Source organism: Mustela lutreola, chromosome X, assembly GCF_030435805.1.
Source record: "Mustela lutreola isolate mMusLut2 chromosome X, mMusLut2.pri, whole genome shotgun sequence".
Taxonomy (NCBI): domain Eukaryota; kingdom Metazoa; phylum Chordata; class Mammalia; order Carnivora; family Mustelidae; genus Mustela; species Mustela lutreola.
In genome coordinates this window covers 87,270,536-87,296,349 of record NC_081308.1, presented here as the reverse complement: position 1 = coordinate 87,296,349, position 25,814 = coordinate 87,270,536, and the positions used below count along the sequence as shown (strand labels likewise).

Sequence of the window (25,814 nt, the reverse complement as noted above, 5' to 3'; positions counted from 1 at the left end):
ACGATTTTTCCCCATCATCAAATATAAGCTTGCATAAACTTGGTCCACTCACACACATTTACTTTCATAATAGAGTTATAGTTTCCTTGTATACCAATCTTGCTTATTTCACCAAATAAAGCATCAGAGCTTTTCTTAATTCAATTTAAAAATCTTACATCATCACTTTTAGTGGCTGTATTGTATTACTGTAACATTTTCCATAGGCACCACCCTGAACAAATGGTTTTCCTGACTCAGTTATTGCCTACTTTCCTCTTATTCTTTTAATTTTTAGGCAGTATCAAAGAAACTCCCATACTTTGAGCTGCAAAATGCAACTGCTCAGCTCTCCAAAACTTACCTCATCCTCTATATCCTTTAACCACTCCAGGCTGACTGGATAACTCATTCCCATGGAAACACCTTTCTCAACTCCAGGTTTTTCTTCATACCACCCAGTCTTTTTTAAAGGTTCCAGAGCCCAACTTAATTGGGTCCTTTTTCTCTGAGGCATGCCCTGAGTAGCAGCCCATGGTAACCTCTGCATTCCAAGTTATTAGGAAAAAGCTTTTTCAAGGAGCATAGTATTTATGCATTAATTACCTACGTGTGTTCCTGTGTTAGATTTGCATCTATATTTTAAGTTCAAGAAGGGTGACTTCTGACAACTTTAACACAACTTTATTAAAAACACAAATACTCCTCAAATAGACCTCAATACACTAGAATAATCGTAAGGGTAACTGGCTTACTTTTGATGGCTCAGTTCACTTTGGCTTAAATACTAAGTGTCACAATCTGGACAAAAATGAAAATATCAACAAATGTGCTTTCAGTTCTAATTTTCATTTGGCATCAGAATAATGATTCAGCTCATACAGAGTTGGGCAAAGTCAGTGTTGGCAACAAAGATGTACATTACAACACAGAACCAACTATGTAAATCAAAACATTATTCAAGGAATTGTTAACTTAGGAACATAAGGGCAAAGGCAAGTGATTAATCATACTAATTTTCTTGGTCTGCCTCAGGGTCCTTTTGACCATCTGTCTTGCTTTGCAGTTCCTTAGCAAATTCCTCAACTTCATGGAATGCAGAAATAAGTGGCTCAAGACTGAAATCATCATCAGTGAACAACACTGACTCCTTTTTGATGTTATTACCAATATTCTCAAACATTGTTAGAACAACTTGAATATTGTCATTCGTCTCTTTCCTTTTAAAAAAGCTCATAAATTCTGACATTGCTTCAGCACTGAGTAGTTCTTTTGTCATGACAGGATTTTCAGACAAATTCATTAGCATTTTCAGAACATGAAACCTTGTTTTGGTATTGCCCATAGCTAACAAGGAGAGAAATCCAGACATATACTTGGCAACTAGTGTGTGGTAGTCAGTAGTTGTAGTGAGATGTCTAACCATCCTTATTCCAGATAGCTGTTCAGGGGAATCTAAGCTGTAAGCAAGGGTTTCTTCACACACCTGACACACATATGTCTGAATCATGTTTAGATTTGGATAAGGTGGAGCCAAACGAATCATATTTTCCAAAAAACTTGTCCTAACTCGGGAGGAAGGATAATTGAGCAGGGTTTCAATAAGTGAGACAACACCTGAATCCCGAATGAAATCTCGGGTAAATTGAGAAGCACTTCTCATACCCATTGTGATTTTAGAGATTTCATGAATAAAAGGATCTCGGATTTTGTCCATTAATAAAAGGAGTTCTTCAAACTCTTCAGAACCAATTTTGACCTCACATTGTATGCAGCTGCAGGACCAACTGTCAGGCTCCGCACTCTCTCGGGTTCTAAGATGCTCCCGAATTTCCCTGACTGACCTATAGGATGGATCATACTGAAATAGGAACTCAGGTTCAGGCTGAAGCAAAGATTCCTGCTCTTCCCCTCCTGTGTTAAGTTCCATGTGCTTGGGCTTTTCTCCAAACATTTCAGAGAACAGACATGCTGCCTCTTTTGGAAATCTAAAGGGGATTGGAGATGGGAAGCCAACCCTACCCCATGGACCAGGCTTGAATTGAATGGTGACCTCTTCCCAGGTCTGGGGCCTGTGTGAGGCATCAGGCTCCTGCTCAAATGAACACTTAGACCTGGGAATGGCCCTGAACACAGGCCTAGGATTTGATTCAAAATGGGACTCATCTCCTGCCCAGAACCAGGACCCCACTATGGCTTCATCCTCCTCAGCTACTGTCCTAGTCTCATAGTTGGTCCCATACCCATTCCTGTTATTGGCCTCATCTTTAGCTCCAAACCAAGACCCAACAACTGTCCCTTCCTTGTTTTCTAGCCTGGACTCACAGGTAACAACAGTTCCAGTCTCATTAATGTCCTTCTCTTCAGACCAGAACCAGGACTCAACAATTATCTCCTCATCATCCTCTGGCTGAGATGCACAGCATTTCTCTGCTTCTGCACTGACTTCCTTTGCAGCATAGAACCAGGATCCAAAAATGATTTCTTCTTCAGTGTTTGACCTGCTCTCTTCTACTGCCTGAGGCCCAAACTCTGTACTGTCTTCTTCTTCAGCCCAAAACCAGGACCCAACAATGATTTCCTCTTCCTCAGTCACTGGCATGGACTCAAAACTGGCTCCTGCCTCCAAATTGGCCTCTTCTTCAGCCCAGAACCAAGACCCAACAGTGGCTTCCTCCTCTTTGGCCTCTGGACTGGAATTATTGCAAAAGCCAGTCTCTTTCCTAATGATCTCTTCCCTGGCCCAGAACCAGGACCCAACAATAGCTTCCTTCTCAGTTGCCAGCCTGTCCTTTTCTCTAGCCTCAGCTGCTGTCTTGAGCCTGTCCTCTTCCCCAGCCCAGAACCAAGAATCAATAATGTCCTGCGCCTCAGCATCTGGCTTGGATTCTTCTCTGTCTGTAGCCTCTCTACTGGTTTTATCTCCTTTCCAGAACCAGGATGTGATCACGGTCTCCTCCTCCATTAGTGCCTTGGCCTCTTCTCCAGTCCCATCATCTATAGTGACCTCTTCTGTAGCCCATAACCAGGGCCCTATAATGATCTCTGGGCTTGTGTATTTTCTGGACAAGAATGATGAATCAACACTGTCCTGTTCCTCCTCTGGCCTTAACTTCCAGCTGCCTCCATTGGCAGTATACATGCAGGGATCATCTTCACCCAAGAAGCAAGACTCATTATTCATCTCTTCAGCCCATGCCATAAATTTACATCTGGCACCAGCTCCATACTGCATACTGACCTCTTCTGTGGTCCCAAACCAAGATGACAGAATAACCTCTTCCTTGTCCTTCAGACTAGACTTGTTGCTGACCTCAGTTCCTATATAAGCTTCTACTCCATCCCAGAACCATGACCCAATAATGGGCTCCTCCTCAGCTCCTGGCATGGTGTCACAGCTGATTTTAACCCCAGAATCTATCTGGGCCTGGTTTCCAGCCCAAAACCACTCCCCGAATATTGTCTCTTCTTCATCTTCTGGACTGGCTTCTTCTCCAAACTCAGCCTCTGTATCGACCTTTCTATCCCAGAACCAGGGACCAATGACCTCTTCTTCCTCAGACCTTGGCCTAGATGCACAGCTGGCTCTAACATCAGCTTCTACACTGGTCTCATCACTGACCCAAAACCAGGGACCAAAGATGGTCTCTTCCTCAGCCTCTAGGTTGATTTCTTCACTTGCCCAGAAGCAGGAACCAGCAATGACCTTTCCTTTATCATATGCTACCACAGATTTGAAGGTAGCCTCAGACCCAGTTTCCATACTGATATTTTCCCCAGAACCAAGCATGGAATTACCAGCAGACTCTTCCTCAGCCCTTGGTCTGGATTTACTGCTGGCATCAGTCCTCATACTGGCTTCTTCTTCAGTCCAGAACCAACTGCCAACAACTGACTCATCCTCCCCTTGAGAACTGTACTTGACACTGGACCCACCAACTACACTGGACTCTTCTGTAGCCCAGAACCAGTTCCCAAGGAGGAACTCCTCCTCAGACTTGGCTTCTTTCCTGGCCCTGGCTCTGGCCTTAGTTTTCACCTTTTCCTTTGCTGTTATTCTGGTCCTGGCCTCTTTCTTGGACTTGGGCTTTGACAAATTATCAGCCTTTTCTCTAGGCCAGAACCAGGACTCTTTTTTGACTACATCTACAGATCCAGAAACAAAATCAATGGAAGCTTCTTGCTTTGCCCTGTGCCTCGCCCTGACATTGGCCCCTTTCCTGATTCTGGGTTTGGACCTGGATTTGGCTTCCTCCTTAGCCCAGAACCAGGACTTCACATTGTCTTCACATCCAGATCCAGAACTGGACTCAGAGATTTCTTTCTTGGACCTAAACCTGGACCTGTTATTGATTTCCTCCTTGGGCCTGGACCAGGTATTAGTCTTTTCTCTGGCCCAGAGCCCGGATGTCTTAAAAGATTCATCCTCAGAGCCAGAACTAGACAAGATATAGTACTCCTGATTGATAGTGGGCCTAAACATGGCCTCTTCTCTAGCTATGCGCCTCGATCTGGAACTGGCCTTTACCCTGCCTCTAGGATGAAACTTTGTATTGACCTCTTCTCCACTCCAGAACCAGGAACTCATAGAGGATCTGTCCGCCCAACTGAAATCATACTTCTGAGAGATCTCTTGTTTGGATGTAGGCCTGGGGCACCACCAGGACCCAACATTGGTCTTCTCCTCTGACCCAAACAAAGGCTGTTTTCCTGATTGGTACTTGACCTTGGTGCCAGAAAAGGACTCAGTATCCACACTGATCAGTTCCCTATCCATAGATAATGTCTTAGATTTAGCAGCTGACCCAGACTCAGTACTGACCAGTTGCCAGGCTATGGTATTGGTCTGGGACACTCCCCCTGTCTTCAACATTGCTTTACTATCAAACTCAGTTTGGGCCCAAGAATGGGCCTTATCTGAGGGTCTTGACCCAGGGATTGCCTTGGCCTCAGGCTTTGGATGCATTGCACCTACTCCCACAGGTTCAGCTCTGGGCCTTGCACCACCTACTACCACGGCATCAGATTTAGGCCTTACCCCAGGAATTACCTGTGCCTGGGTCCTAACCTTGGGTCTGACCACCAATGGGATTTCATTCTCTCTTTCAGCCCCACCCCCAACCTCTTCTCCAGCCTTCTTTTCAGGCTTTGCCTGGGCAGCAGGTTCAATCTCAGCTCCAGTCATGGTACAAGTTACAGAAGAGGCCTAGTTAAGTAACCCCACCCCAGTCTCAGCCTCTACCACAGATCTCCCACAGTTCTGTATCTTGACACTCTGATCTTTCAGTGATTCAGGTGGTATAGTTGGAAACAAAGGTTAGAATCAATCACTAGTCCATCAGTCAATCAACCTCCTTCTGAAGCCTAGCCTCAGTCAATATCACAAAGTGCAGAGGAGGCACAACCAAGCTGGGGGGATGATGGATGTTCCCGGCTGGGTGCAGACCTGTTGAGGGTAGTGATCAGCAGCAATTCCAACACCACCAGAGCTGCCACTGGAGGTGGATCTATGGAAAGAGAATGACATGGGCTTTGAATCTCTTCTAATTGTGTTGTTCTGTGCAGAGATTCACACAGAGACTGGACTTTGAATGTTTAGCAGGACAGTTGAGAGTACTTAGACTGTCTTTTGTCATCCTCATTTCACCCATGTTTTACCCCAGAGTTTGCCATGTTACTTTGCCTGATACAAAACAGGTATGAAACTAGTAAGTGTTAGCAATGGGAGAAGTTTAGAAGCCCCCAAAGTACCCTAATAGCTCTTAGGCCAGTGTTGATTTCCACTTCCCCACCCAAAGCTGTACCTACTCTCATACCAACCTATATGGATGTCGTCTGATTTTCCCCTTCTTCCCTTGATTCGTGTTGTCAAACCCTAAAGCAACTTGGAGGATATCCTAGGAATAAGTAATAATAAAGGAGAAAATGGGGCCTGACTACTAAATATGTAAGAGGGCACATTGACCTCTGATGCAAGTATCTCTTACCATAAGAGTTCCATTTGTCTGTTTCCTGTCTCCTTGTCCCTGCTCTCAGGTCTTCTACTTCCCTTCAGAGCAATTCACAACTACCCCCAAATTCCTAGTATCTCCTGCAAGAAAAGGACAAGGGATGCTGTGGCAGTGTGTAAATCTGGCAGCAAACAGGAGACGTGGAGGAGGTCCCAGACCCACGTGGATCAAAGACACTTGCCATGATCTTACTCTAAAGTGCTCTCCTGATTTACCCACCTTCACAGAAACCTCCAGAGATCTGAACCAGTCTCCTCCTCTCTCCTTCCTTACAGACATGAGCAGCCTTCAAGCAAGTCTATGGACAGACACAAAGGTAAAACATTCAGGAAATAATGGTAGCAACTGAGTGCTTGGTGAACTGACCAACACCAAAAATAAGAGTATCCATATTATCTTCTAACATTTAGGATCCTGTTGATAAAATATTCACATTCAATTTAGCCCTCTGTTTCACAGTTCTGGATAACAACTCTTCACATGACACTCTTCCCATTACTCCTTTCTCCAATTATGAGAATTAACCACTAGGTGTTCACGCTCCCTTGTACTACAGAAATGGGGGAAAGAACACAGCATATTCCACAAAACAGTATGTGCAGTGACACTTGTAATTATGACTTGTGTCTCACCCTCAGGTCCTAGCCCAATTGTAGCAGGAATTTTGGGTGGAGATGAAGGAGTAAGGCAAGGAAAGTGCTTAGAAAGCTAATACAAAGGGGAATTTTGGAAGGTATTCCTGGATGCCTGACCTGTCTTGCCCCCAACAGTCACCCCATTCCGGTGGTTTCCACTCAATGGCTGCTGCCCATTTCCCGAACCCCCCCCCCCCCGCCAGTGCCACACACCTCCAGAAATCCAGGCCATTGTCTCGCTCCTCCTTTTTCCCAAGCCTCTCCTCTACAGATGCAACCTGCAGGAGGAAACCACCAGAGCTAACACGCAGAGAGAAGGCTTTGGCATCAACCAGGCAACTGTAGAAAGGATAACACCCCCGGTGCGGGGCCCAACAGGCCCCTTTCCAGAATCAGGGCCCGAAGCAGCCAACTCCAAGGGGCATCCACTCCCACCAGCTGGGCATAGAGCTCCGGGCCGCCCCGCCCCCCAACGCGGAGGCCTGCTTGGGCACTCCACACCCCAGCTCCGGCTCCGCCATTTCTTCCGCAGCAGAGCCAACCACGCCCCCGCAGCCACAGGTCTCTGCCGGTACAGGCACCGTCGACGGCGGGTCGCGGGCGCCTGGAAAGCTGGCCGCGGAGTGGCGGGCGCAGTTCGCCTCCAGAGGATCCGAGGAAGCCTCTCCGGCCAGCCCCGGTGCCCCGGACCCGACCCAGGCCAGTCGCCGCCTCTCCTCGCCAGGGGTCCCGCGGCGTTGCGCACCTCTCTCAGGGACCAGCTACGACAGGGTCGCTTCCTCCTTGCCAGGCTGTCAGGGTCTGGGGTCCGGACAGCCTGTAAGCCAGGCGACAGTGGGGGTCCCCCGCCTCCCCCCACGACACCCCCACTTGCCCTCACAGGCTCAAGGTGCAAGTCGTCGGCCTCTCCCTCCTCTCGGAGCTCTGCACTCGGATTCCCACCGCCTTGCGTGCGGCCAGAATCGCAAAGAGGCGTCCCGCCCCCCGCGCCGCTGCACCAAACTGGGCAGGGGCTGCGCAGGATGCGGCACGAAACGCTCGAGGCGAGGGTGTCGGGAAGGGGGGCGGAGGGATACGGCGCGAACGGGCTCGACGCCCCCTCCCCGGCCCACCCTAGTTCCGACCCAGAGGGGGCGGGGCCAGGAGGAGCCCGAGCCTAAGGGGCGGGCTCACGGCAGCCCGCCTCTGCAGACCTCCGCGGGCGACCACCCCCTCGTTGCTGGCACTGCAACCTATGGGACCCGGGGACGGTTGGCGGTGGGGGCTGGGATCCAGAGGTCGGGGGCGGCGGGGAGGGAAGGTGTGTGGCAAACAGCGGCGGATGGATATCAACCGCCCCTCGGTGTGTGAGAACCCCCCCGGCTGCTCAGTGTCTGTCCGCCTCCCTGTCCCCACTTCCGTCCACCATCCTAATTGGAGGCGGGTGGGCCAGGGGCTGTCAGGACAGCAGGCTGCGGGGAGAGGCGGCCTAAGGCCCGACTACCCTGGAGGTTCTGGGGTGGATGGCCCTCTCACTTTCTTCCTTCATCGCTTCGCGGGGCCACCGAAGGGAGGAGGGCGGGAAGGACCCCCACGGAGGCCTCACCACCGCGCCTTTTCTAAAGGAAGGCAGACCTACACCTTGACCCTGAGAAAACCAACCCCTGCTCTGCGCCCATTCTTTCTGCCACGCTGCTGTCTCCCTGCTCATTTAAACTGGTAGCATGCTTTGCCGTTTTGCAGTCCCCACAGTTGCCCAAGGAGGGCCTTTTTTCCTTGTCAGGACCCGCCCTGGGTCCTAGGCCCTTTCCTGTCTGTTGCCCCTATGGCCAGGGGTCGGGCGGCTCCTAGCTCCTCTTCAACTGTCCTATTAAGTCTTCTCTCGCAGTCACATCCAAGCTCTCATGATCTTTGGCCGTGTGGAGATGTGGGCAGGGGTTAGAACCAGCTTGGATCTCAGCCTCCTGCCATACACGCCTGTCTAGTTTCCCCAGCCATTCTTTGGAAGAAGGCCCCATCATGTACCTACTTCCCCAGGACAGAGCTTGCGGGTTCTTGAATCTTCTGATTCCTTTACCCCTACATCCTTCCTCTAGTCTTGAGCCCTTCCTTTCTGTGATCCACGGGGCAAACAGAGCAACGCGTTTAAGCAGGACTGTGGTTGAGCATGAACCTGCTGGGGCCCAGGTAGGTGCTGGCACTTTCACTATGATAGGTGGAATAAATGTCCCTCAATCATCCAGAAGCTGGAATAGGCAAGGAAGCAGATTCTGCCCGGGGTCCCTTAGAGAAATGAAGCCTGACCATCACCTTCAATTCAGACCAGTGAGGTCCGTTTTGTGTTCCCAACATCCAAGGCTGTTAAGCTAATACATTTGTGTTATTTTAAGCTGCCAAGAATGTGGTAATGTGTTACAGTAACAGTAGGAACTAAATTTACTCACCATCTTTTCTTGAAATTCCATTCCCCTTGATTTACTTTACTTGGCCCTAAACCCCTGGGAAGATCAATTTGGGGGCTCATCTCTTACCCCTATAACCACCCTCTCCAGCAATCCCCTGTCTCTGTTTTCTAAAGACAAGAGACTTTTGCAATGGCCTTTTAGGTTCATCTTAGAGAAAGTTGCCATTTGCTGAAAATCACTGATGGTTTTGATGATGAAAAGGAACTATATTCTTATCGTGAATGTTCATATATTTTCCTTTAGGTTTCACTTATATTTAAATACTTATTACAACTGTGCAATATTTAAGTGATAAAGAACCATCTGGAGATGATTCTATACAATATCTGGACTGACGATGGATGTCAATTATCAGAGGAGGGCTACTTTTGCTGTGCTGTTTAAATGGCTTTAGCTGAACTGTGGATCATTTTTTTCTTTATTCCACAGCATATACTCTTGGGTGAATGCCAGCCTTAAAGAAGGGAGTCTGAGCTCTGCCTGGACCTGTGGGTGTGTGTGAATCTCCTTGCCTCCTTGAACTGTTCTTTCACTTTCTTAAATTCTCTGGTGCCTTTCATTCATTCAAGAAATACCTAAGAGTACCTTCTTTATCCTAGGCACTGGAGATACAGTAGAAACACAAGTGAAAGAAATCTCTGTTCCTGTGGAGGTTACATTTACTTGTAGTCTCTTTCTTACTCAAATTTTTATCCTAGAATTTTATGGTCATACCTGCATAATGTTGTCTGGTAATTCTTTTTTTTTAAAGATTTTATTTATTTAATTGACAGAGAGAGATCACAAGTAGGTAGAGAGGCAGGCAGAGAGATAGAGAGAGGGAAGCAGGCTCCCCGCTGAGCAGAGAGCCCGATGTGGGACTCGATCCCACGACCCTAAGATCATGACCTGAGCTGAAGGCAGCGGCTTAACCCACTGAGCCACCCAGGCACCCCTTTTGTCTGGTAATTCTCAAGGTGATCCAGTACTGATTCCGAGATATTTACTAACAGGGAGTGGACCTACCACAAACTGAAAGAGTACACTGTGAGACTGAAATTTTGTTGGACAAGTTGTTCTTAATCCATTTACAGAACAGACCTCATTGCTGTTTAATATTTATTAAACTGAGAAAAGACCTATTTTAAGCTCTGTATGTATTAGCACTTAATGTGTATATATCAGATAACTTAAGTGCCATCTTTAATATCAGAGAGTATGTAAAGGTTTGAAACAGGATGTTGATCTGTGTCTTTGTGGTGCCAAGTAATAGTCTATTTACTTTCTTCTAAAATGAATTCTGGTCTGATTGGAACAGCCATAGATTTCACTCCCCAGTATCTCTACTAGCATCCGTCTAACACTGACTAGCTTCTGAAATCTAAATTTCTTTAGTGGTAAGTAGTTGCCATTGAGCTTTTGACTGCCAAGGCATCCACTTCAAAAGACATCCATCATACTATACAGAAAACTCTAAAGAGTACACAAAGAACTATTAGAACTGATAAACAAATTCAGTAAAGTCAAAGGATACAAAATCGATGTATGGAAGTCTAGCATTACTATACAGCAATAATGAAGCATAAGAAAGAGAAATTATGAAAACAATCCCATTTACAATTGCACCAAAGTAATAAGATACCTAGGAATAAACCTAACCAAAGATGTGAAAGCCCTGTACTCTGAAAATTATAAAACACTGAAGAAAGAAATTGAAGACAACACAAAGAAATGGAAAGAAATTCCATGCTCCTGGCTTGGAAGAACAAATATTGTTAAAATGCCTATACTACCTAAAGCAATCTACACATCTAATACAAACCTTACCAAAATACAACAGCATTTTTTTCACAGAACTAAAACAAAGAATTCTAAAATTTATATGTAACCACAAAAGGCTGCAAATATCCAAAGCAACCTTGAAAAGGAAAAGCAAAGTTGGAGACATCATAATTCTGGACTTCAAGTTATATTACAAGGCTGTAGTAGTCAAAAGAGTATGGTACTGGCACACAAATAGACACATAGAGCAATAGAACAGAATAGAAAACTCAGAAATAAACCCATAACTATATAGCCAATTAATCTTCAACAAAGGAGGTAAAATTATCGAGTGGGAAAAAATGTTTCCAACAAATAGTGTTGGGAAAACTCGACAGCAACATGCAAAAGATAGAAATTGGACCACTTTCGTGCATCATATATATAAATAAGTGCAAAATGGATTAAAGAACTAAATGTGAGACCCAAAACCATAAAAATCCTAGAAGGGAACACTGGTAGAAACTTCTTTGACATCAGCCATAACAATTTTTTTCTAGCGAGGTCTCCTGCGGCAAGGGAAACAAAAGGAAAAACAAACTATTGGGACTACATCAACATAAAAGGTTCTGCACAGCAAAGGAAACAATCAACAAAACAGAATGGGAAAAGACATTTGTAAATGATATATCTAATAATGGGTTAGTATCCAAAATATATAAAGAATTGATATCACTCAACATCTAAAAACCAAATAATTCACTTAAAAAATGGGCAGAAGACATGAAGATATGTAATGATCAAAATGGAGTCTCTCATGTTAAGTAGGAGCCTGTGTCAAGCAGGGGCCTGTGTCAAGCAATGACGCAAGTAGTTAAAGATACTGCATCCAGGAGATATTGTTGGGATCAGCATCAGCTGACACCCCAGAACTAATAACAAACAGAACCAGAGTAGGTCTGCAGGGGCCCAAGACCGATTAAATCCCTTTTAAAAAAAAGGGAGGAGTTCTTTATAGATCCTGGATATCAACCTTTTGTCTGTACTGTCATTTGCAAATATCTCCTCCCATTCCATGGGTTGCCTCTTTGTTTTTTTGACTGTTTCCTTTGCTGTGCAAAGCTTTTGATTTTGATGAAGTCCCAAAGTTTATTTTTGCTTTTGTTTCCTTTGCCTTTGGAGACATATCTTGAAAACCAGGATCTATAAAGAACTTCTCAAACTCAACACACACAAAACAGATAATCATATAAAAAATGGGCAGAAGATATGAACAGACACTTCTCCAATGAAGACATACAAATGGCTATCAGACACATGAAAAAATGTTCATCATCACTAGCCATCAGGGAGATTCAAATTAAAACCACATTGAGGTATCACCTTACATCAGTTAGAATGGCCAAAATTAGCAAGACAGGAAACAACATGTGTTGGAGGGGATGTGGAGAAAGTGGAACCCTCTTACACTGTTGGTGGGAATGCAAGTTGGTGCAGCCACTTTGGAGAACAGTGTGGAGATTCCTCAAGAAATTAAAAATAGAGCTTCCCTATGACCCTGCAATGGCACTACTGGGTATTTACCCCAAAGATACAGATGTCGTGAAAAGAAAGGCCATCTGTACCCCAATGTTTATAGCAGCAATGGCCACGGTCGCCAAACTGTGGAAAGAACCAAGATGCCCTTCAACGGACAAATGGATAAGGAAAATGCGGTCCATATAGACTATGGAGTATTATGCCTCCATCAGAAAGGATGAATACCCAACTTTTGTAGCAACATGGACGGGACTGGAAGGGATTATGCTGAGTGAAATAAGTCAAGCAGAGAGAGTCAATTATCATATGGTTTCACTTATTTGTGGAGCATAACAAATAGCATGGAGGACATGGGGAGTTAGAGAGGAGAAGGGAGTTGGGGGAAATTGGAAGGGGAGGTGAACCATGAGAGACTATGGACTCTGAAAAACAATCTGAGGTGTTTGAAGTGGTGGGGGGGTGGGAGGTTGGGGGAACCAGGTGGTGAGTATTAGAGAGGGCATGGATTGCATGGAGCACTGGGTATTGTGCAAAAATAATGAATAATGTTATGCTGAAAATAAATAAAAAATAAATTTTTTAAAAAGGGAGGATTTTTGCAGCAAAATGTCATATTCTTCACACATGACCTCTCTCTTGTCTGACCACTTAAAGAAGGCAATTGCCACCAAAGGCTCTGCCCAACTGATCTCTGAACAGAACTGACATTGTGGAAAGACACAAACTGTGTGTGTGCCTTTATAGTGTGCTCATGATAACAGACATTTCCCCAAAAAGACATCCAGATGGCCAACAGACACATGAAAAAATGCTCAACATCACTCATCATCAGGGAAATGTAAATCAAAACTACAAGGAGATTTCACCTCACCCCTGTGAAATGGCTAAAATCAACAACAGTGCTCGCTTCGGCAGCACATATACTAAAATCAACAGAAGAAACAACAAGTGTTGGCGAGGATGTGAAGAAAAAGGAACCCTCGGTATTATTGGCAGAAATATGACTTGGCACAGCCACTGTGGAAAACAGTGCAGAGGTTCCTCAAAAAATTAAAAATAGAGCTACCCTACAATCCAGCAATCTCACTACTGGGTATTTACCCAGAGAGTACAAAAACACCAATTTGTAGGGATACATGCCCCCCTACGTTCATAGCAGCATTATTTACAATAGCCAAAATATGGAAGTAGCCCAAGTATCCATCGGTTGATGAATGGATAGAGAAGATGTGGTATAATATACAATGTAATATTATTAAGCCATAAAAAGATTGAAATCTTGCCATTTGCAATGACATGGATGGAGATAGAGAGTATAATGTTAAGCAAAATAACTGAGGGAAAGAAATACCATATAATTACAGTCACAAGTGGATTTTTAGAAACAAAACAAATGAGTAAAGAAAATAGAGAGAGAAAGACAAACAGAAAAAACTGATGGTTACCAGAGGGGAAGTGGGTAGGAAGATGGGTTAACTTAGAGATGTGGACTAAGGAGTGCACTTGTGATGAACACTCCTTAATCCCCATGAGATCCATGAGACACCATACATGGGTGGTGTATGGAATTCTTGAATCACTAAACTATATACCTGAAACTAATATAACACTGTATGTTAACTAATTGGAATTAAAATAAAAACTTTTAAAAAAAGATACCTATCTTGAATAGACAAATGGGTTGGTATATGATCCACCTCTTAGCAAAACAATCAGATAAGGAAATCAACCACCTCCATCCATTAAGTTACCTTTCAAAATGCCCCAGTTAACCTAAATAACTGAGCCCTTGACTCATCCTACTTTTTCCTTCCCAGCCTTATTTCCCACTCTTATGCCTTCAAGTAGCCATTAGGAGTATACTTGTGGAACCCTAGGCTCCCCATCCCCAGATTCTCATAAAGGAAGTGTTTTAGGCCTGTTCTCCCTCCCACCCCCACCATATGATTGGGACCTATGGAACAACTTTAGAATGAAATAATCCTCCATGTATTAAACCAGGGATACAGAAGCAGCTTTGACCCAGCCCCACCCCCACCTTCCATGTACATGCATGTGAACTTTCAAACTAGTATATTCCTTACACGTGCAGGTCAAATGATTTCATTTTGTCTCTCTCGATCATCAGAGTCATGGACCTATTTTTTTGCCCATGTCTTCTGTCTTTCATGTGCCTCAGGCAAACTTTCCTTCTGGGATCTCCCTTTTGTCTACGATTGAGCCAAACTCTCAATGCATTCTTAGAATTTATCCATTCTCCTATCCCTGAATTTCAGGAGCTTTACACAGGAACTCAAGTCCCTTGCATTAGGACCAACCTGGGTTGGGTTCTTGTGAACTGATGGAATTGTCTCAAGAGTCTTATGAGCCTCAGGAAAGAGCTCAGCCTGTGTCTACTACTTGAGAAAAGGCACATCTAGAAAACTTGTGGGGAGGCCTGACCCAAGAATATTTTCAGGTTACATATGAAGTGGGTTCTGCCTTAAAAGAATTTATCTTGAGGGAAAACAGCCAGGCACAATGGCCTCAGTCCAGAAACAAAGCCTTGTCATAAGGGGAATATAGCTATTTTAATAGCTAGGTCCCATACTGGGATTAGGACTTCTATCTTTGCCTGGTTTAGCAGACACCCTCAACTATATGTTTGCCACAACAAAGGCAGGTAAAACAAAACAAAACAAAACAAAAAACAAGCAAACAAAAATGTTGTCCCAAAAAGAACATCCATTCTGTAACACTCTGGTGTGCAGATCCCATTTATAAAGTGTAAAATAAAGAGGAAAATATATTCCTCTACAGCAGGGATTTAAAGTTAAGAGTAGTACTCAGCTTTGACATCATGAGGACTCTGGGATGAGAAAATTAGAGGGAGCATTGGAGGGACTTAAGTGTTTCTGACAGTAAAGCTTAATGTGGCAACAACACCTCGAAAAATCATGTAAAACTATCAAAATTCAGGACATGGGAAATACACCTTGAGGATTTCTAGAATTATAGGGGCTGGTAAGGTTAGGTTATTAGTTTTGAAGGGATAAGCAATCCTGAATTTCCACAATGTGAGCAAATACTAACAGTTAACTAAATGTCAAATTACTTTTTAAAATAGAAATATATATATATATATATATATATATATAAATCCATAGTACATTTTGTTATGTTTCTCATTACCTAACCATCATTTATTGCCTATGACAGGTTATCACTGACATCTGCTTCCAGACAGCAAAATGGGGGGAGAAAAGAGTAGAGGTAATCCACACACTTCTTACAATCCTTGGTCAAGAAATGCTTGCAACATTTCTACTCCCATTCAACTGACTGGAATTCAATCATCATTTATTGAAAATGCTGTTCACAAGCTGGGACAACTGGATATCCACATGCAGAAGAATAAAGTTGTCTCAGCAGACCAGGAATGGAGCAAAACATTCTTGACTTGATAAAGAACATCTACAAAAACCCTATAGCTAACATCATATTTAATAGTGAGAAATTTAGATTTACTATTAGAACAGGAAAAAGCCAAGGATATCCTCTCTCACCACTCCAACACTGTACTGGAATTCCCAGTTAATGCATTAAGACCAAGAGAGAATACAAAAGGAATACAAATTGGGAAGAAGAAATAAAACTGCCTTTATTTGCAGGTGACATGGCTGTCTACATAGAAAACCTGAAAGAATAGACAAAAACACTCTTGGAAGTAATAAGTGGTACTAGCAAGATTAGAGGACAGGGTTAATATACAAAAGTCAATGCTTTCCTGTATACCAGCAATGAACAAGTGAAGCTTGAAATTAAATACCTTTTATATTAGCACCCTGAAAAATGAAGTACATAGGTATAAATCTAACAAGTATGTACAAGATCTACATGAGGAAAACTACAAAATTCTAATGAATGAAATCTCAGAAGAACTAACTAAATGGAGAGATATTCCATGTTCATGGATAGGAAGACTCAATATTATCAAGATGTCAGTCCTTCCCAACCTGGTCTAGAGATTCAATGCAATCCTAGTCAAATCCCAGAGTTATTTTATGGATATTGACAAGTGGATACTAAGGTTTATATGAAGAGGCAAAAGACCCAAAATACCTACTCAATATTGAAGAATAACAGAGTCAGAGGACTGATATTACCTGACTTCAAGACTTATAAAGTTACAGTGATCAAGATGGTGTGATATTGACAAAAAGATTGAACAAATAGATCAATGCAACAGAATAGAAAATCCAGAAATGTACAGACATATAGTCAATCTTTGACAAAGGGCCAAAGGCATATAATGGAGCAAAGATAGTCTTTTCAACAGATGGTGCTGCAAGAAATGAACATACACATGCCAGAAACTGAATTTAGACATAGACCTCACACCCTTCCAAAATTAATTCAAAATGGATCACAAAGTTAACTCTAAAAAGGAAAACCATAAAACTCCTATAAGATAACATAGGAGAAAACTTGATGACCTTAAGATGACTTTTTAAAACAGCTTTATTGAGATATAACTCACATATTAAAAATTGCATATATTTAATATACACAATTTGGTTAGTTTTAACATATGCATACACTTATGAAATCATCATCACAAATAACATATTTATCTCCTCCAAAAGTTTACTCGTGCCCCATTGTTGCTGTTGTTGTTATTGTAGTTGTAAGAACACATAACACAAAATGTACCTTTTTAACTAAATTTTGAGTGCACAATACTGTATTGTTAATTATAGGCATTATGTTATACCATTCTCTAGGACATATTCATCTTGCACAATTGAAGCTTTATACATCCTCAACAACTCCCCATTTCTGCCTCCCCCCAACCCCTGGCAACCACTACTCTATTTTCTGTATCTATGAATTTGACAATTTAAATATCACATATATGTGTAAACTATCACAGTCATGATGTGAAATCATGTGGTATTCGTCCTTCTGTGACTGCCTTATTTCACTTAGCATAATGTCCTACAGGTTCATCCATGTTGTCGCAAATGGCAGGACTTCCTTCTCTTTTAAGGCTGAATGATATTCAATTCTAGGTATACCATATTTTCTTATTATCCATTTTTCAATGGACATTTGGGTTGTTTCCATATCTTGGGTATTGTGAATAATGCTGTAATAAATAAGAGAGAACAGAAATCATTTTGAGATCCTGATTTCAATTTTGGGGGGATGTATACCCAGATGTGAAATTGCTAGGTGATATAATAGAGATATTTTATATAGATACATATGTTTTATGAACCTCCATACTGTATTCTATATGACTGTACCATTTTACATTGCCACCAATGATGTGTAAGCATTCCAATTTCTTCAAATCCTTGCTAATTAACACTTGTAGCTTTTTTTTTAAATAATTGCCATCCTAACAAGTATGAAGTAATATCTCATTTTAGTTTTGATTTGCATTTCCCTGGTGGTTAGTGATGTTGGGCACCTATTCATATAAATGTCTGCCACTTGTATGTCTTTTTTTTATTTTTAAAATTCTTTATTTAAATTCAATTTAATTGACATATATTCTATGATTAGTTTCAGGAGTAGAATTTAGTGATTCATCAGTTACATAAAACACCCAGTGCTCATTACATTGAGTGCCCTTTTTAATGTTCATCACCCAATTATCCCTTACCCCACCTACCTCCGCTCCAGCAACCTTCGTTTGTTTCTTATAATTCAGCATGTCTTATGGTTTGCCTCCCTCACAATTTTCATCTTATTTTATTTTTCCTTCCCTTCCCCTATATTTATCTGTTTTGTTCTTTAAAGTCTACATATGAGTGAAATCATATGGTATTTGTCTTTCTCTGACTTATTTTGCCTAGCATAATACTCTCTAGTTCTGTCCACAACACTGCAAATGGCAAGATTTCATTCTTTTTGATGGCTGTGTAATATTTCTGTGTGCGTGTGTGTGTGTGTGCGTACACACCATATATTCTTTATCCATTCATCTGTCGATGGACATCTGGGCTCTTTTCATATTTTGGCTATTGTGGACACTGCTGCTATAAACATTTGTGGTGCATGGGCCCCTTTGAATCACTATGATTGTATCTTTTGGATAAATACCTAGTAGTGCAATTGCTGGGCCATAGGGTAGCTCTACTTTTAACTTTTTGAGGAACTCCATACTGTTTTCCAGAGTGGCTGCAGCAGTTTACATTCCCACCAACAGTGTAAAAGGGTAGAGAAATGTCTATTCAAGCCTTTTGCCTTTTTTTTTTTTTTTTTTTTTGCTATTGAGCTTATATATTTTAGGTATTAGCCCCCTAGATATATGGTTTGCCAACATTTTCCCTCATTCTGCAGTTCATCGTTTCATTTTGTTAATTCCTTTGCAGTGCACAAGCTTTTTAGTTTGATGTAGTGTCATTTGTCTTTTCTTGCTTTTGTTGCATGTGGCTTTGGTGTTATAACCAAGAAATCACTTCCAAAAACACTATAAAGAAGCCTTTCTCCTGTGCTTTTGTCTAGGGAGTTTTATAGTTTCAGGTCACATGTTTAAAGTCTTTAATACATCCTGAATTGATTTTTGTGTATGTTAAGACTCTAATATTTTTAGAAGACAAAATTTAACCCATAACAGATTAATGCCACTTAATTGTTCACTTAAAAATGGTTGAAATGGAAAATTTTGTCACATATGTTTCACCTTAATAAAAAAAAATCACACCTTCTCTTCTCTCCTCAGACCCCAATGACTTCCTATCTCAGCTGATGACCTTGCTTATTCCATGGAACAAACAAAAGCAATCTAAATAGAACTTCCACTGGGACGCCTGGGTGGCTCAGTTGGTTAAGCAGCTGCCTTCAGCTCAGGTCATGATCCCAGCGTCCTGGGATCCAGTCCCACATCGGGCTCCTTGCTCCGCAGGGAGCCTGCTTCTCCCTCTGACTCTGCCTTCCACTCTGTCTGCCTGTGCTCGCTTTCGCTCGTGCTCTCTCTCTGACAAATAAATAAATAAAATCTCTAATAAATAAATAAATAAATAAATAAATAGAACTTCCACAAACTCCTACCACCCTAATGTTCTCTGAATAAACTGGCCATGCTCCTATCTAAAGTCAGACTTTCCATGTGTCCATTGGATGATGTCTTATCTCTTCTACACATGGTCATTATCCCAAAATTTTCTTCTTTCTCTCCTTTATCATAAAAGTTTCCCTCTCTAGGGATGCTGGGTGGATCAGCTGGTTAACCATCTGACTTCAGCTCAGGTCATGATCCCAGGATCCTGGGACTGAGTCCTGTTATTGGGGCTTCTTGTTCAGTGGGGAGCCTGCTTCTTCTGCCTGCCACTCCCTCTGCTTATGCATGCACACCCTCTCTCTCTCTGATAAATAAATAAATATTTTTAAACACTTTCCCTCTAGTGAAGCAACCCCAACAACATCCAAACATGCTGTACTATCTCCTACCCCATTTCTTTTGCACAAAATTCCTCAAAACAGTGGTCTATAGTTACCATATGACACTGTCTCCTCCCTTTTTCTTGACATCACTCTATTCTTTTATCGCCAGCATCCAATGAAGTATCACTGCTCTATTGAAACTGCCTGTCAAGACTGCTAATGATCTCTGTGTTGGTAAATCCAATAATCAATTCTCAATCCTCATCTTGTTCTACGACCCTAGTGACCATATAATTTATCATTCAAATCAAGTCATTCCTGAGAGTAAAAAAAGGCTGCCGCTAACAAGTTATTCCTGTACAGGGACACCTGGGTGGCTCAGTTGGTTGGACGACTGCCTTCGGCTCAGGTCATGATCCTGGAGTCCCGGGATCGAGTCCCGCATCGGACTCCCAGCTCCATGGGGAGTCTGCTTCTCTCTCTGACCTTCTCCTCGTTCATGCTCTCTCTCACTGTCTCTCTCAAGTAAATAAATAAAATCTTTAAAAAAAAAAAAAGTTATTCCTGTACAAAAGACATAAACTAGGATGGTCCTGGGAAAATAGGGGTACTTGGTCCCCTTACCTATTCGTAGTTTGGGCAAAGTTGAAAACTCCCTTCTTGAAATATCTTGACTTAGCTTTCAAGACACCATAATCTCCTGGTTTATCTCCTACTTTACTGACTACTTCTGACTGCACATTCTTAGCTTCCTTTTTTGTTGTTGCTTTTGCTAGTTCATTGTCATCTCCTGTATCTCAATATATATTGAAATGTCCCAGGGCACAATCTTTGAACTTCTATATTCCTTAGTGATCTCATCAAGTCTCATGGCATTAAATACCATCTATACCTTGATGAGTCTCAAATATCTAGCTCTAATCTGGATCTCTCTCAAAAATTCCAGACTCACATCCAATTGCCTACTTTTTATCTCCATGTGTATATATAAAAGGCATCTCAAATTCAACATGTTCTAACCTGAGCTCTTCAGATTCCCCTTAAAACCTGCTCCTCCCAGTCTTCACCCATCTTAATAAATGATTACTCAGTTGTTCAGCTTCAGAATCATCATTGAACCCTCTTTTTCTCTTACTTTATATTCAATTCATCCACAACACCCATTGGTTCTACCTCCAAAATATATGTCAAAGCTGCGCATTTATCACCATATCAACAGCCAACACCTTAGTCCAAGCCACTATCATCTCTTATCTAGATCACTGATTGCTTCCTACCTCCAATTTTTTCTCCATTTTCATTAATGTTTCCCTAGGGTCCATTCTATTTACAGTAGCCAGGTTTATCCCTTAAAAACATAAGTCATGTCATGCTGATCTCCTTGCCAAAATCCTCTAATGACTCCCCATAACCTTTAGAATAGTACCCATATATCTTTCCATGGCCTACAGTATCTCATAAGATCTGGCCCCCGGCCACCACTCTAAACTCACGTTCAACCATTCTCCCTTTGCTTGCTCCATTTGAGCCACACTGGCCTCCTTGCTATTTCTTGAACAAACCAAGCATATCCCTACCCAAGGAGCTCTGCATTTTTTGTTCCCACTGCCTATAATGCTTTTCCCTACGATAGCTTCATGGCCCATTCCCTCATTTCATTAAGGTACCTACTACGAGTGAACTTCTTTGATTATCCAATCTAAAACTGTATTCCCCCTTTGAAGATCCTTTGTCCCCATACTTTATTTTTCTCCATAGCATTTATCACTATTAAATATTTTAGTACGTATTTTATATCTTGACTTTATTGTCTATTTCCCTCCATTCTTAAATGTAAGCTCCATGAGCATTCTATTCTATATATTCCCAACAACTAGAAATAGTGCCTGCCACATGATAGATTGCTCAGTAAATATTTGCTAAATATAAAGATGCCTCTGAAACCCTAAGGTGTTTTTTTGTTGTTGGTTAGGATTAGTTTACACCATAATTTAAAATCTGGACAGAGTTATTATGCTTTATACTTCTGTCATTGACCAGACTTAGAAGCACCCTATTAAAATTCCTTAGACTATTTTGTTGGGAGATAGTATTTTGTGTTGGTGAAGGTGAAAGTGTCCCACACAGTGATTTTCCCCACTATTCTGTCATCTGAAGCAGGTGAAAGCTAATGTGTACAGTACCCACTGGAACATAATACTGAAAAAAAGCTATAGGTTTGCTAAGATTTATACAGTTTAGAATTTTAAAGAAGCTTCCACAAAATTCTATACATTTTTTAAGTTTTATTTTATTTTTACAGTGTTCCAAGATTTATTGTTTACACACCACACCCAGTGCTCCATGCAATACATGCCCTCCTTAATACCCTACATTTACCACAAAGATGGGGCTTCCTTTTTCTCAAGCTGATATAAGATGCTGAGCCAATAAATGAAAATTTGAGGCTGTATAGTTTTGCCGGGGGTACCATAATAAAATACTACAGAATGGGTGGCTTAAACAACAAAAATTTATTTTTTCACAGTTCTGGAACCTGGTAGTCCAAGATCAAGGTGTCAGCAGGTTTGGTTTCTCCTGAGACCTCTTTCTTGGCTTTCAATGGCCACTTTATTGCTATGTCCTCATATGGTCTTTCCTCTGTATGCACGCATGTTTGGTGTTGTGTGTTCAAATTTGCACATGTTATAAGGGCACTTGTAGAAATGGGTTAGGGCCCAGGCCAGTAGTCTCGTTTTAACTTAATCACCTCTTTGAATGCCCTGTATCCAAATATAATCATATTCTGAGATACCAGAGGTTAGGGCTTCAACATATGAATTTGGGACAATTGCCCATAATTAACAGTGGATTATCATGGAAAAGAGAGTGTTAAAATGAACCCCTATCATATTTCCAGGAACTCCACCAAAGGACACATTTCCAAGTTGTTTTAAGTGGTCAAATTTCACTTTGTTATAAAAATTTGACACTCATCTGTTTTTACTTATTATAACATATCTTTTTATGATTTCATGGATGGTGACATGGTGATGACTGGATATAAGTCTGTCAAAGATGTCTATATAATGCCCCAAACCCTAAGTATATAAGTAGCCTGCTTTACCACGGAATTTATTTACCCGTTTGGAACTTGCTTTACTGTTTCTATGACTACTGCCTTTACTATAAGTAGTGTGGTAGGTTAAATAATAACCTCCCCCCACAAATATGTCAATGTCCTAATCCCTGGAACCTATCAGTACCTTACATGGTAAAAAGCTACTTTTGCTAGTGTAATTAAATTAAGGCTCTTGAGATGGGAAGATTAATTATCCTGGATTATGCAAATGGACCAATGTAAGTACAGAATCCTTAAAAGAGGGAGACAAGATGGTCAAAGAGAGAAGATAGAAATGGGGCCATGGAATCAAAGGTTAGAGTGATGCAAGGAAAAGGCCATCAGCCAAGGAATACAGGAAGACTATAAAAGCTCAAAAAAGGCAAGGAAATGGATTCTCCTCTCACAACCTCCAGAAGGAACCAATCCTGCTGATACCTTCACTCTAGCCCAGTTAGACGAATTTTGGACTTTTTGACTTACAGAACACTAAGATAATAAAGTCATATTTGTAGTAATTTGTTATAGGAGCAATAAGAAGAAACTCAGTCAAAAACTGTTAGAAGAAATAACATTATATATTGACAATAAAGGGCTGATTCACTAAGAGGATGTGACAATTATGAACATATGTACAAAACTCTGAGTTCAAAAATATATTTAAAAATCACAGAATTTCCTCCTCTCTCTCTCTCTCTCTGCCTGCCTCTCTGCCTGCTTGTGATCTCTCTCTGTCAAATAAATAAATAAAATCTTTAAAAAAAAAAAGGGGGGGCGCCTGGGTGGCTCAGTGGGTTAAGCCGCTGCCTTCGGCTCAGGTCATGATCTCAGGGTCCTGGGATCGAGCCCCGCATCGGACTCTCTGCTCAGCAGGGAGCCTCTTCCTCCTCTCTCTCTCTCTCTCTGCCTGCCTCTCTGCCTGCTTGTGATCTCTCTCTGTCAAATAAATAAATAAATAAATCACAGAATTGACAGGAGAAATGGAAAGTTCTATAATAATAGTTAAAGACATCAGTAACCCCACTTTCAATAACGGTTAGAAAACAAGACAGAAGATCAATAAAGAAATAGAGGACTTGAATAACACTATAGACTAACTGTATCTAATAGACATATACAAAACATGCCATCCAATGAAAGCAGAATACACATTTTTCCCAAGTACACATGGAACATTCTCCAGAATATACCCTATGTTAGACCAAAAAACAAATCTTAATATCTTTTTAAAAAGAGGAAATTATACAAAATAACATTTCTGATCATACTGGAATGAAACTAAAGATCAATAATAGAAGAAAAATTGGGAACTTCATAAATATGTAAAAATTAAATAATACACTCTTCAACAACCAACAGGCCAAAGAAGAAATCACAAAGGAAATTAGAAAATAACTGAGGAAATGAAAGTTAAAACAAAACATACCAATTCCTATGGGATGCAGCAAAAGCAATGCTATAGTTCCAATTACTTACATTTAAGATAGAAGAAAGATCTCAAACCAACAACTAAACCATATACGTTAAGAAATTAGAGAAATACCAAATGAAACCCAGAGCTAATAGATGGGAGAAAGTAATAAACACAGAGAATAGAAGAACAATAGAGAAATTCAATGAAACCAAAACTTAGCTCTTCAAAAGATCAACAAAACTTCACAAACCTGTGGCTAGATTAACTAAGAAAAAAAAAAAAAAGAAAGACTCAAATATCAAAAATATCAATATCAAAATAATATCAAAAATAAAAATGGAAACCTTACCAATTTCACAGAAATAAAAAGCATTATAAAGGGATACTATGAACAAATGTATACAAAGCAAATTGGTAATCTAGGGGAAATGAACACACTCAAACAAAAAAACAAATACAACCTATCAAGACGGAATCATGAGGGGCGCCTGGGTGGCTCAGTGGGTTAAGCCGCTGCCTTCGGCTCAGGTCATGGTCTAGGGGTCCTGGGATCGAGTCCCGCATCGGGCTCTCTGCTCAGCAGGGAGCCTGCTTCCTCCTCTCTCTCTCTGCCTGCCTCTCTGCCTACTTGTGATCTCTCTCTGTCAAATAAATAAATAAAATCTTTAAAAAAAAAGACTGAATCATGAAAAAATGGAAAATATGCACAAACCTATGTTTAGTGAAAAGATTAAATAAGTAATCAAAAACCTCCTCCTTCCAAAAAATAAATAAACAAAAAAAAATCACCCTACGCCAGATACCTTCACTACTGAATAAACAATAAAAGGAGAATTACAGTAAGTCTTCCCAAGTTTTTCCTAAAAAATGGAGATGGGAACACTTACTAACATTCCAATAGGTCTGCATTACCCTGGTACCAAAATCAGACAAAGACATGGCAAGAAAAGAAAATTATAGTCAAATATGTTTTTTAATGCTGATGCAAAATTCTCCAACAAAATGCTAAAAAAGCAAATTCAATAGTATATGTAACGAATTCTATACCATGGCCAACTGGGGTTCACTTCTGGAATTTAAGGATGATTCAACATACAAAAATCAACACTTACTTGTGGAGCATAAGGAATAACATGGAGGACATTAAAAGAAGGAAAGGAAAAGTGAATTGGGGGAAATCAGTGGGGGAGACGAAGCATGAGAGACTGTGTGGACTCTGAGAAACAAACAAGGGTTTTGGAAGGGAAGGGTGTGGGGGGATGGGTGAGCCTGGTGGTGGGTATTAAGGAGGGCACAAAATGCATGGAGCACTGCGTGTGGTGCATAAAAAATGAATCTTGGAACACTGAAAAAATAAAATAAAAATTTAAAAAATCTATCATATTGCAACACAACACATTAACAAAATGAAGGCAAAAAACAAATCATCTCAATTCATGTAGAAATAGCACTTGACAAAATTCAACACCCTTTCATCAAAACAGTCAACAACCCAGGAATAGAAGGAAACTTCCTCAACACAATAAAGGCCATAAATGAAAAGCCCATGTCTAAAGATCATATTCAATAGTGAAAGAC

General features: G+C 41.4%; 2 protein-coding genes across 9 annotated transcripts in view; both read right to left on the bottom strand.

The window, feature by feature from the left end:
• The window catches only part of GPRASP2 (G protein-coupled receptor associated sorting protein 2), a 140,895-nt gene that overhangs the window by 93,364 nt on the left and 21,717 nt on the right, over positions 1 to 25,814 (bottom strand). The window contains exons 1-2 of one of the 6 annotated variants that reach the window (XM_059158262.1): positions 6,839 to 6,866; positions 6,210 to 6,288 (exon numbers count right to left, since the gene is read on the bottom strand). The exons of the other annotated variants lie outside the window; for them this stretch is intronic. The gene's annotated coding sequence lies outside the window, so the exon portion shown is untranslated. Of the gene's footprint in view, positions 1 to 6,209; positions 6,289 to 6,838; positions 6,867 to 25,814 lie in introns of those variants that run through there. 6 annotated transcript variants of the gene reach the window in all.
• Positions 648 to 6,892, bottom strand: GPRASP1 (G protein-coupled receptor associated sorting protein 1). Of its 3 annotated transcripts, XM_059158252.1 has the most exons (5): positions 6,839 to 6,892; positions 6,210 to 6,288; positions 5,967 to 6,070; positions 5,800 to 5,876; positions 648 to 5,486 (listed from the first exon to the last, which is right to left on the bottom strand). In XM_059158252.1, exon 5 carries the CDS (start codon positions 5,162 to 5,164, stop codon positions 992 to 994), a length of 4,173 nt encoding a protein of 1,390 aa, XP_059014235.1. In that variant the 5' UTR covers positions 5,165 to 5,486; positions 5,800 to 5,876; positions 5,967 to 6,070; positions 6,210 to 6,288; positions 6,839 to 6,892; the 3' UTR covers positions 648 to 991. The 3 variants fall into 3 exon arrangements, with proteins under 3 accessions (XP_059014235.1, XP_059014234.1, XP_059014236.1); XM_059158251.1 differs by lacking the exon at positions 5,800 to 5,876; XM_059158253.1 differs by lacking the exons at positions 5,800 to 5,876; positions 5,967 to 6,070; positions 6,839 to 6,892 and having other exon boundaries at positions 6,210 to 6,290.

Bases quoted from the DNA above. Each gene is read 5' to 3' on its own strand.
- GPRASP1 (XM_059158252.1), bottom strand. From the start codon at position 5,164: ATGACTGGAGCTGAGATTGAACCTGCTGCCCAGGCAAAGCCTGAAAAG.